This window comes from Nothoprocta perdicaria, unplaced genomic scaffold (assembly GCF_003342845.1).
Source record: "Nothoprocta perdicaria isolate Ctin4 unplaced genomic scaffold, notPer1 scaffold_5, whole genome shotgun sequence".
Lineage (NCBI taxonomy): Eukaryota > Metazoa > Chordata > Aves > Tinamiformes > Tinamidae > Nothoprocta > Nothoprocta perdicaria.
The window spans coordinates 8,483,357-8,494,576 of record NW_020455754.1 but is presented as its reverse complement, the minus strand read 5'-3'; the positions used below and the strand labels follow the sequence as shown (position 1 = coordinate 8,494,576).

Below are 11,220 nucleotides of genomic sequence, written 5' to 3'. Positions count from 1 at the left end.
GTATTGGTTTCATTTCATGGTTTCAACTCAAATCCATTTTTCTCTGCCTTTTTTTTTTCCCTTTCTTATTATCCAATCCCAGTGTTGGATAATCCCCCTTCCTGGGAGGGCAAAGGCCTGCCTGTATCTAGCAGGGAAAGCACATTACCTCCCCCGTGGGTTCTAGGGGTCCCCTTCCCAATTCTGCATCCAGTGCATGTTGCAGACGGGGCAGGAAAATGCTGCCCCAGTGCCCGGGCTTGGTGTCCCCAACATGGGCACTGGGGCTGGTCCCAGGAGCAGCCCAGCGTATCCCCTGTCCCCGATGGGCTCTGATACAAGAGACTCAGCACCAGCTCCCCCTGTCCAGGTCAGACTCCCCCATGCTCCTTGAGACCACATGGGCACCCTTGAGGGGTCTTCGTGGGCACCCCTGGGTGCACGTTGCTGTCCCCAAAGCCAGGCAGCACCAAGGGCTCCAGTCAGGGCCCGCTGGCCACAGTGCCCCGGTGCTGCTCATGGCCCTGGCTGGGTGCAGGGCTCCGCAGCCGCCCCCGGCACGGGGTCCGCAGGATCGGCTCCAGCTCGGCCCCGCTGCCGCCGGGGCGCCCGCCGGGGTTCCTGCACTTTGAAATGCAAACCTGCCTTTCAATGCAAATGCTGCGAGAGGTTGGGCCCAATAAAAGCCTTGGGGCAGGGAGGTGCCTGGCCCGTGGGACGCAGCTCCCCAAGGCGCCCAGGTGAGCGCGGGGCGGACACGGACAGACGGACGGACGGAGGGGCCCGCAGCCGGCGTGGGCGCAGCATGCGCGCAGGGCCGGGCGCCCAACATGTACCTGGGCTATCTTCTGGATAAGGACGCCAACATGTACCCCAGCCCCGTGCGGCACCCCAGCCTCAACCTCAACCCCCAGAACTACGTGCCGGGGCCGCCCCAGTACTCGGACTTCGCCGGCTACCACCACGTGCCGGGCATCAACAGCGACCCGCACCACGGGCAGCCCGCGGGGGCCTGGGGCTCGCCCTACACCCCTGCCAAGGAGGACTGGCACGCGTACGGCAGCGCCGCCACCGCCTCGCCCGCCGCCGCCCCGGCGCAGTTCGGCTTCGGCGCCCCGGATTTCAACGCCTTGCAGGCACCGGGCTCGGGGCTGCTGCCGCCCGCCATGGGCAGCGCCGTGCCGCAGCTCTCGCCCACGGCGCAGCGCCGCACGCCCTACGAGTGGATGCGGCGCAGCGTCCCCAGCACCAGCAGCAACGGTAGGGACCCGCGCGGGGACGGCGCGGGCTCCGAGGGCTTCTCAGGGAATTGCTGCCTGCGGATCGGCCTCTCTTGCCGCTGGCTGCTGGGCTGAGTGTCCAGTGTGTGTGCAAGGGGGTGGCTATGGGGCAGGTGCTGGGCTCAGGGTGGGTGCCATGGGTGGTGGCACCAATCCCATGCTTATCTCTGTGTTGCCTGTAGCCTTCTGTCCCTCGGTCCTGCCCTACGGTCCCCCAGGTCTTTCCATACTGTCCCTGGGTCCTGTCTCTCACTTCCCTTGGATTCTGTCCCTGATGTCCCCCAACTCCTGTCTTCACTGCTCTCCAGGTCTTGCTCTGCTATCTGGGTGTTCCTTGCTGCTGTTCCCTGGGTGCTTTCCCAGCTGTCCTGCCCCTGCCATCCTCCCTATCTTACCCTTCTATTCTCCCAGCCCTGTCTTTGATGTCCCAGAGCTCCAGGCCCCCCGGTCTGGTCCCCATTGTGCCCATCTCCCATCCCCACTGTCCTCCAGACCGTGTCCTGCTCTTCCATGGTCCTGCTCGCTGTCCCCTGGGCGCTGTCCCGGCTCTGCCCCAGCTCCTGTCCCTGCCCTCCCGGGGTCCTGCCCCAATGAACTCCTGACCTGGGGGGGAAGTGGAAGTGTCTGGGCTACCAGAGCCCTCTGCCCACTTCAAAGGCGGCGGCAGGTCCCCCCTTGGGGCCAGCCCAAACTGACAAGGGCTTCGCTTTGTCATGGAGATGGGGCCGGCTCCTTTGGCAGGGAGGCTCCGCGCCGCTTTGTGCTGCAGCCTGCGCCCTTTCATGTCCCCTGCCCGCCGGGCGCCCCAGGAGGACAGCAGAGCACGGCTGGGGCCGAGCTCGCTGCACGAGTGGCTCTGTGCATGGGGGTGCAGCTGGGGTAGGGTCTCCTGGGGACAATTTGGGGGCAAGATCTCTTGGGGATGATTTTGGGGCATGAAGGCAGCCACGAGCTTCCCAAGCGCTAAAGGGAACTGGTGCTCCTGTGGGTTTGGTGGGTCTGAACCTCCCAACTTCTATGCAGCAGGAACATGGGAGAGACATCGTCACGACTCTGCACTGAGGGGATTATTTTGCAGTCAGCAATGGAGCTGAGATAGAGCAGGGGGGTAAAAGTGCCCCTGATTGAGTTATGTGACCATCGGATTGATTATATTGTGCAAAAACACCATTAGCGGCGCGCTTTGTATCTCTTAGATTAAATGCATACAAAGGGGCAAATAAACCAGCAGAGCAGGGCCTCGCTCCGGCCACGTGCCTGGCCCCGGTCCCGGGTGCATTAAAGCATCTGAGGGCCAAGGGGTCCCAGGAACAGGGGCAGGATTGGACCATGGTGGGACAACATGCTGGGAGATGGTGGGAAACAGCCCCATCGGTAGCAAAATTCCCCTTGGGTTTAATGGGACGCCGGGCACTTTGATGCATCCTCAGGATGTAGGAGGATTGAAAATCCCATGCGTTTTCCAGCCCTCCTTAAAAAAATAACAAAAGCTGCAAATATTTCACATGTTTTCTCCTTTAAGCCTGGAGGCGAGCAGAGCAGAGATGGGTTTGACACAGATAAGGATGAAATTCTTCAATGAATTTTATTATTGCCATCAGTAAGCTGGACATTAATCGGGCTGGATGGATTGAATGCCCATCTCGCCACAGTGGGAATAGGAAATTAATGCGTGGGCTTTTTCTTTGCTATAAATATCAACAGTTTCGTTATGAATGCTATAAATCCTAGTGATTCGGAGGGCTGTAAATCGAGGCTCCTTCCCTGTCTTTCCTCGAATAAGCAGCCGTCGGCCGCCGCAGGGGAGGTTCAGGGGAAGAGCTGGGCCTCTGTCACAGGAGAATTTACATGGGGAAAAATGAGGGTGCTGGCAGTTTCTGCAAATTGAAGCTGGAGCTCAAGGGAAATCATTGGGAAGTGTCTGAGCGAGGCACCACAGAGCCAGGTTTTAGTTTCAAAGACCTGTTGCTAAAAGCAGGTGCCTTTCACCCCTCTGGACTACCAATAATAGGTGGGAAAAAAGCGGGGAAAAACCACCACGGGTTAGGAATTAAGTGGAACCGAACCCGGCTTTACTCTGCTCCCGAAAATCACCTCTTTTGTCGCTCATAAAACCTTCACGAGCCGAGTGTCAAAGCCTCGCGCTTCCTCCCTGCTCACAGTCATTTGCAAACTTCCCTGTGAATTGCGCCCCGGCTCTATAAAAAGCTCAGCCAAGCTGCGGGAAGCGGCAGCCGCCCGGACTTTGAAATTCACCCGGGGCTCGGTGCTTATGTAAAGCGCGAGATCCCACGTGGAGGGCACAAGTGTCGTGGCCAGGTCGCCTTCAGCGGGCTCTTGCCTTTATATTATTTTTTCCCCTAATACGGTCTTTAAAAGATGCAGGGAGCAATCCTGTAATGATCCAGAGGGATGTTTCCTCCCCGGAAAAGCAGGGTTTGGGAAAGCATGGGGCTTTTCCCTATGGGGCTTCTCCCTGGGGTGCTTCTTACCATGAGTTTTCCAACCATGGGTCTTTATCCCTTCAGATATTAACCCAGCTCTGGCCCCAGTGGGATGTGTGAAGCCAGTGGGATTGCTGGCCAAGGTACAGGCTCTTTGGGCTTTCCTAGAAGCAACTTTCCTTGAGCAGGAAGGGCTTCCCTTGAGCTCTGGAGGTACCTACGTGACAGGCTTGGCCGTTGGATGCCTTGGGATTAGCAGAGGGACACTTAAACCCGCCGGTCAATGGCAGATGCTTCCCTGTCAAGGACGCGGGCTGCTGTTTGCGATGGCCGGGATAAGGGGCAGCCTCCTTCCCCGCGCGGCCCCGGGATGCTCCGCATGGAAGCTGGCTGGGCTTGCAGGGCCAGGGCGCTGCACGCGGCGGCTCCGCGCCAGCCCGAGCTCCCCCGTGCCGGTCTGCGCCCGCGGATCCGCCTGCACCAAGCCCTGAGCCGCCTTCCCGCTCCTGCCCTCCCACCGCTGCCGGTCCCGGCCCCCGCGTGCTGCACGCGCGCCCGTGCACGGCCAAAGCGCTGGGCTTTGTGGAAACACAGAGACCAAGCCCCCCTGGATAGGAGGCTCTAAGCCTAGAGGGGCACAGTTTTGTTGAAGAGAAGCATTTTTAAGAGGTGACATTTCAGGCTGAGTCAGGTTTTGTGGCTAGTGTGGTGACTGCGGGATTGGTGCTGTTTGCAAGGGCGTCTTTGGTGCCTACACTGGGTGCCAGGCAGGGTCTGCTGCAGGTGCAGGAGGTTGTGGGGTGCTGGAGAACCCCCCAGTCCTTGTGAGAGCTCCTTGTCCCAGTGCATGGGGTTTTGCCTCCAGCAGGTTTGCTACCAACATGCACAGCTCAAACGGCCCATTTCTCTGGCAGCGACCGGGTGCTGGGAAGTATTGGGCTCCTTGGGGTGCACATTTGTTGAGCAGCTTCTCCCTCCGCCCTGCAAAGAGAGATGTTCACGATGGGAAAACGTAGTTCCTCCTAGCCAGGTTTAGTACCTGGCAGCTGTCCGAATCCAACGCCCTGTTGGCTGGGAAGTGATCTCAGACCGCGACTGCGCGGAGGCGACTTGCTCTCTGGGGGGGATCGTTCCTCACAGGCAGCCGCATGGCCCCATCCCTTGTGCCGCAGCCACCTCATCCATCACCTTTGGGGCAGAGCAAGAGCATTTGAGGACATTGAACCATGCGAGGGGCTGGGAAGGCAGGCGGACTCCCTGCCCTTCTGGTTCCTAGGAACGGTGCACTGGGTTCATCTCCCACAATCCGCCTGGTGCTGGGATCCTGTGGGCACGTGGGAGGCTGCGGGGTGTTCGCCCAGCCTGGTGACACATGGTGTGGGCTATGCAACCCAGGGCGCAGCCCGGAGCAGAGTGTGCGGGAGGGACGGGGCTCAGGGTGCTTTGGTGGAGCTGCGGTGGCGGCAGCGAGCCCTGGGCTGGGCTGCCTCTGGCCAGGCCCTGCTGCAGGGACAGCCACGGTGTCCCGCGCGCGGCAGAGGGGACATCAGCTCTGCCACCCAGAAACAGCTGGAGCACCTCTGGATGCCATATGAGGTTGACTCCAGCAAGCCTGGAGGGTTCCAAGTCCTATGAGAAGGCCCGTGGTGACCTGGGATTGGGGTCTCTGTCATGGGACAGCTGCTCCCTCTTTCCTCCCGGCAGCCTTGGAGAATTTCGCCCCCAGGAACTGTGCAAGGACCATGGGCTGGGGCTGACCAAGGGGGTCAGGACAAGGCTCGCAGCCAACAGCTCTGACTCTGGGGTCCTCTCTGGTGCAAAAGAGGTCCTCTCTGTCTCCATACCTCAGTTTCTCCATCCATAACATGGACCAATCCACACTGGGTGGAGGGAAGTTTCCACTGAAGCTCTTTCTGGGGACAGAAATTCCTGATGTAGCAGCTCTTCTTGCTTTGACATGTAAGGAGCTCATCCTCTTTGGAAAGAGACTCTGCTCATTCAGAAGTAGTTTTATCATGGAATAAAAGCACTTGGCTGGAGGTCCTTTCCTTTTCAATGGTCAGCAGTGGGGTTTTTACACCTAATACTTTTCAGTATGAAAATACAGAAGAACCAGTCTGGAAGGAGGCACGTGGTGCAGACAGATGGGTGGACAAGGCCGTGCAAACAGCGCCTGGCCGGGGCTGGGGTCGGGGCTAGAACCTGCCCCAGCGCAGCACCATGCAGGTCATGCACCCACCAGCTGAGCACGTCTGCTGGGACTGGCTTTGCTCCAAGCACAGGGTTTGAACTGTGAAATGGAGGCATCTTTAGCAAAGCACACGGGGCTCTGCTCCTCTCCAGCAGCCCCATGGCATTCAGGACCCTTTCCTTGTCCCCGTGCTAGCCAGGAGGCAGAGACCCCCATCCTGCCTGGGGCTGCATGGCCTGGTGCCTGCTAGTGATGCTGCAGTGACAGGGACCCCTCGTCCCCCATCAAAGCTGCTGTAGGACCAACCCCGGGGCTGGCGCTCGGCTGGTGCAGGAGCGTGGGAAGCAGATGGTGCCGGGGCAGCGGGACCCTGGTGCCCACGGGGTGTGTGCATGAGTGTGCAAGCATACCCGGGAGTGTGTCCTTTGGGGGTTGGACAGCGCATTAAAGCTATTCCCTTATCTAATCATGGCTAAGGTGAGTGCTATTAGGGTTGTACATTAACGAGGGGAATGATATCCTCTTCCCATGCAGCCATTGGCCCTTCCTTGATCCCAAAGACAAAATCCTCCCCACTGACCCCGTGAGTGGCTTGGTTCAGCTGCCACAGTGGTTGTCTGGTCTTCTGGGGACAAAAGAGAGGGATTTGAAGTGCGGAGCGGGGCTGGAAGGGGCTAGTGGCCGCAATGCGAGGAAAATCTGCTTCATTGTCCTTGTGCCATGCTCAAGGTCCTCTTGCATGAGGGGAGGGTGTCTTGTCTTGCATGAAGATCTGAAGTAAACCAAAGACTTTATTGGGGGGAAACAGAGCTCTCTTCACCCCTAGTTGCCCATTCTTGCATCAACGTTGGCAGAAGCGACTTCACCAGACCCACAGAGCCCTCTGCACCTTAGGGCAGGTTCACTATTTCTGTGGTTTCTTACTTCCTCCTGGGGAGGAGAAGTCAGTGCCAGGACTGCTAGGAGCGGCTCCATCCCTGGGCTGGTCTATGTGTCCCATGGGTTTAGGAGGGCTTTGCCCAGGTGCTAGAGTGGCTTGTCCCAAGTTCCTCCTTTCCTTTCACAGAGCCATAAAAGGTTCCTGAGAGTGAGTTAAGTGCAACTGAGCATTCATATTCAAGGTAGTTGAATTATTCATTGTCAATAGTATTTCTTGCAAATCCTTTTATTTTTTTTTTCCTTGTGAATCACCCACAATACATTCCTGAATTCAGCAAACATAGCTGAAACCAGCAATTAGTTGAGATGAATAACTCTCCATCTCTGGCTTGCTTGTGAATGCTCTGGTTTGACTCTCTGCTGCTTAACGTTAAGTGATGTGGGCCCAGCTTCCCATCCCACTCACACGGTGATGCCTCAGCAGCATGTCTGGGGGTCTGGAAGACTTGGGACAGAGAAGAGAATTCATCCAGCACAGATGATGAAGAGGAAATAAATCAAGAACAAGCAGCGATGGATCTATTTACAGCTGGAGCCGCAAATAATAATTCCTGCTAAGAATCATGGCTCATGTGGTATTCACATCTCCTTTCTCTAGTGTTTTTTTTAAACCTTATCAGTGAATTAATTTCTTTCCAACTGTTTTTTTTTCCTCCAAGCCATGGTATGCAAGAAGTACTATTTCAAATGAGACCTACTTCAATTTTTTAAAGCGTCATCAGTTCAGGAAGATTTTTGTTTTCAGCTGGCTTAGGTGTTCAAGTAATTAAAAAGATACATTTATATGAGAAAAGAGAAACCTGCAGGAGTCCCTGAGCTTGCAGCGGGGACAGTGAGGGAGCATGAATTCCCATGGATCCGCTAAACCCTGTGTAAACCCCAGTCGGGGCAGCTCCCTTGCTTTGTAATTCCTTGGGAATCAATGCGTTAGCAAATTTGGCATGGGAGGCTCCGAGGTGTGTGTGCAGGTGGCCTTCGCATGCTGAGGGGCTCTTCAGGAGGCCCCATGGAGCTGCGGGAGATGGAAGCACCGCAGAGCCCAAGACGGAGATCCTGCGGGAAAAGCAGCAGTTCTGGGGCGGCTGTCCCGGCTTATCGCTTGGTTTTGTTTTGAGCCACCAGCTCCTCTTTAGCAGATGAATGCCTAGGAAGAAAAAAAGTTAAAAAAAAAGCCTTGCAAAAATCGCCAAATCGCGCTTGGCTTCCTTTCCCTTCTGGTGGTTGCAGGTGACATGGAGCGTGGCTCTGCTGTGGGGCATCCCACTTGCCTGCAGACATCTCCCTAACATGCCAAGCCTGAACAAACCCCTTTATACATGTGCTTTTTACTTGCATAGTCCCCCTGTGTGGCCAAAGGCAGCTTTGCTCTCATGTGTGGTAAGGAGGGCTGTTGAGCTGGGATCTCCACTTGCTTTGGGGCGAGGATAAAAGGGGTGACTAGATTCATTGCATCCATCACCTATCATTTAGGGAGGCCTGAGGGCTCCGAGAGCAGGGCTTGCCCTGGGCTTCAGCCTCTCAGGGTGGCCTCAGCTTGTCCCTGCTGCTACCCTGCTTGTGCCAACAGCCCCGAGCTGCTCTGGAGCCCCGGGCTCCGCAGGAGAGGTTATCCTGGGAGGCCCTTGTGCATCAACGAGCGATCAGCTTACATGTTCCTAGCACGTCCTGAGATGCTTAAAAATAAAAAGTGAGTTGGCTGGTAAACAAGTGCATTTGCATGCTGGAGGCGGAGGTGTCGCTGTGCGGGGATTCTCTGATGTCTGACTAGGGTTGAGTCCACACTGCCATCTCTCTCTGTGGGACGGAGTTTTGCTTCAGTCCATCTGCTTCTGCTGGGCTAGCCAGGATGGCTCTGGTGCATCTCAGTGCCCAGCAGATTAGACCCAAACTGGTGAACGTGCCAAGCAGTTACTAACAGGCACAGATGAACAGAAGGACAGGCGTGCAGAGCATTGCTATGGTTTTATTGGGGAAGCAGGATAAGAGTGAGGTTAGAGAGGTCTGCTGTTGGTTGGTGGTTCGCAGGATGGACTGTGCTGGGAGCAGGTGATTCCATTGATTCCTGACAGGTGCCGGGGCTGGAGCAGGTGCAGGGATGTGGCAGAGACCCCAAGGGCCCTGCTGGAGCATCGGAACACAAAAACTCCTGGTTTTGTCTCAGGGAAGGAGAAAGATCCTGGGCCAAAGCGCCCAGCTGAATCCTGCCTCTCTGTCCGTGCTGGTGCCTGCCTTGGGGAGATCTGCAGAGCCCTTCTGCATTGCTCCCTGTTGCAGAAATTCAGGAAAACACAGTCAAATCTAAAGACCTGTGGCTTCCAGGCAGACAACTGGCTGCTTTCCCAGTTGGAAGAACAGGGTCTGCTCAGCTGAAAACCTGGCTCTGTCCTCCAGCCGCCCTGCAGCCTGGTTTGGGGAGGTGGAGTGGAACAGCAAATACTTGAGCTGTGTTTATGCACCGCCTTGGGGCTCCTCTGCAGGGGAAAACTCCATGGATTTGTTAGCAAAATCCCAGGGATGGCCAACCTTCCTCAAAAGGGTGTCGGAACTCCTGGGAAAACAATGATCCTCATTCATCTGAGGATGCTGTTAAACTCAGAGGCTGTCAAAGGTCTGCGGTGCCCCTGCACCGGGGCTGCTTTGCTGGGCGGCTTCATGGTGATGACAATGCAGGTTGGACAGCACCAGGCTGTGCTTCTTGCCCCTGGGCCACCATGCCATTAGAAGGGGCATCTCTTACCTCCTGTCTGCCGGTCCCCAGGGCATTGCTGGGTCTCTGGAGCTCCCCACGGCTTCGTGCAACCCCTCGGTGCCCTTGGGGATGCTCCTACCACTCTTGCTGCCCCTCCAGCTCCCCTCCCATCTTACCCTGTTCTGTTGTCTCTGCTAGGCAAGACCAGGACAAAAGACAAGTACCGGGTGGTCTACACGGACCACCAGCGCCTGGAGCTGGAGAAGGAGTTTCACTACAGCCGCTACATCACCATCCGCCGCAAAGCCGAGCTGGCCGCTGCGCTGGGGCTCACCGAGCGGCAGGTCAGTGCCGGGGCCTCCTCCCCACGGAGCCTCGTGGGAAACCTCCATCCCGGGGGGAGATGCAGGTGTCCAGGTGGGCTGGGCTGCAGGAGGAGGCAACGTTGTCCCCGCTGTGAAGGCTGCCTTGACTCAAAGCGTGTCCTCTTAATCCCCGAGATATCTCTCATTTCCCCAGGGGTGCCACAAGGGTTGCTGCCCTCTGCTCTCTCCCTTTCTGTTTGCCACTGTCCATTTCTCCCTACAGGTGAAAATCTGGTTTCAGAATCGGAGGGCGAAGGAGAGGAAGGTGAACAAAAAGAAGATGCAGCAGCAAAGCCAGCCCACAAGCACCACCACCCCTACGCCGCCGGCCGTTGGCACCCCGGGACCCATCGGGGGCCTCTGCAGCAGCAGCGCCCCCAGCCTCGTCTCCTCCTCCCCACTGACGATCAAGGAGGAATTCATGCCTTAACCCCCCCAGCAGCCGCAGGCACCCAGAGAGAAGCACTACGCAGCAGAGCCGAGACGGGCAGCGTGCTCTGAAGAGTGACAGTCCCTTCCCCAAGACACAATGTTCCCGGGCTGACCCAACAGGGCAGCCCATGAGGCTTGACCAGGTGGCACCGCGACCTTAACCGAGGGGCTTGTGGGCTCTCGTCCACACACAGAATTATTAGGTTAGGAACTATTGCTCTTCTGCAGGAAATACATGCTGATCTAGCCTGCAGGGTCTATAGCCCAAGGCAGGATATTAATATTATTGGAGAGGAAGGGCGGGTGGGTCTTGGCTGGAGGTGTGAGGTTGTGGTGGAGGAAGACTTTCCTGCAGCGCATCGGATGGAGCTTATAGGATGGACCTCCTGGAGATCCAGCTGCCTAATGCTTTTGGGACAGTTCAAGCAAGACTGAATGAGACAAGAGACATGGCTTGAGATAGACTCAAGACAAAGCAAATCTGAGCCAAACTACTCTGCTGGATTTGCCATGCTGGGGAGGGGGGTGCAGAAGGAAGAGCAAACTGGATGGGGCTAATCGGGCAGGACCCTTAGCTGATGGGACTGCAGATGGAGGGGCCTGATGGAGAACTGGAGCCCTCCTTAAACCAGCAGAACAATGCTGAGCAGGAGCAGGCCCTTGGCAAGCTCCCCGTGCATATGTGCACCATGCATGGCACCCCTCCTTCTGCACTCCTGGCTCTGCTCGTGCTGCTCTGGGTCTGGAGCCTCATTCTCCATGCAGACAGCATGTCAAGGTGCATCCATGAAGCTCCACGTGGAGACTGGACAATCCCCATCCAGCAAACGTGTCATGGTGGTGCTGCAGGAGAGCTTTGCTGGGCAGCACTGAGCTGCAGGGACGGCGGCCACCACGGGCA

At 57.1% G+C, this 11,220-nt stretch overlaps 1 protein-coding gene across 1 annotated transcript; it reads left to right on the top strand.

The window, feature by feature from the left end:
• The first annotated feature begins 809 nt into the window (after positions 1-809).
• CDX1 (caudal type homeobox 1) lies at positions 810-10,317 on the top strand. Its single transcript, XM_026047671.1, has 3 exons — positions 810-1,239; positions 9,721-9,866; positions 10,111-10,317. The coding sequence occupies exons 1-3, from the start codon at positions 810-812 to the stop codon at positions 10,315-10,317; spliced, it is 783 nt and encodes a 260-aa protein (XP_025903456.1).
• Positions 10,318-11,220: the final 903 nt, after the last annotated feature.

Coding starts and splice junctions, on each gene's coding strand:
- CDX1 (XM_026047671.1), top strand. CDS start 810: ATGTACCTGGGCTATCTTCTGGATAAGGACGCCAACATGTACCCCAGC. Junction 1,240..9,720: donor CCCCAGCACCAGCAGCAACG/GTAGGGACCCGC, acceptor TGTCTCTGCTAG/GCAAGACCAGGACAAAAGAC. Junction 9,867..10,110: donor TGGGGCTCACCGAGCGGCAG/GTCAGTGCCGGG, acceptor TTCTCCCTACAG/GTGAAAATCTGGTTTCAGAA.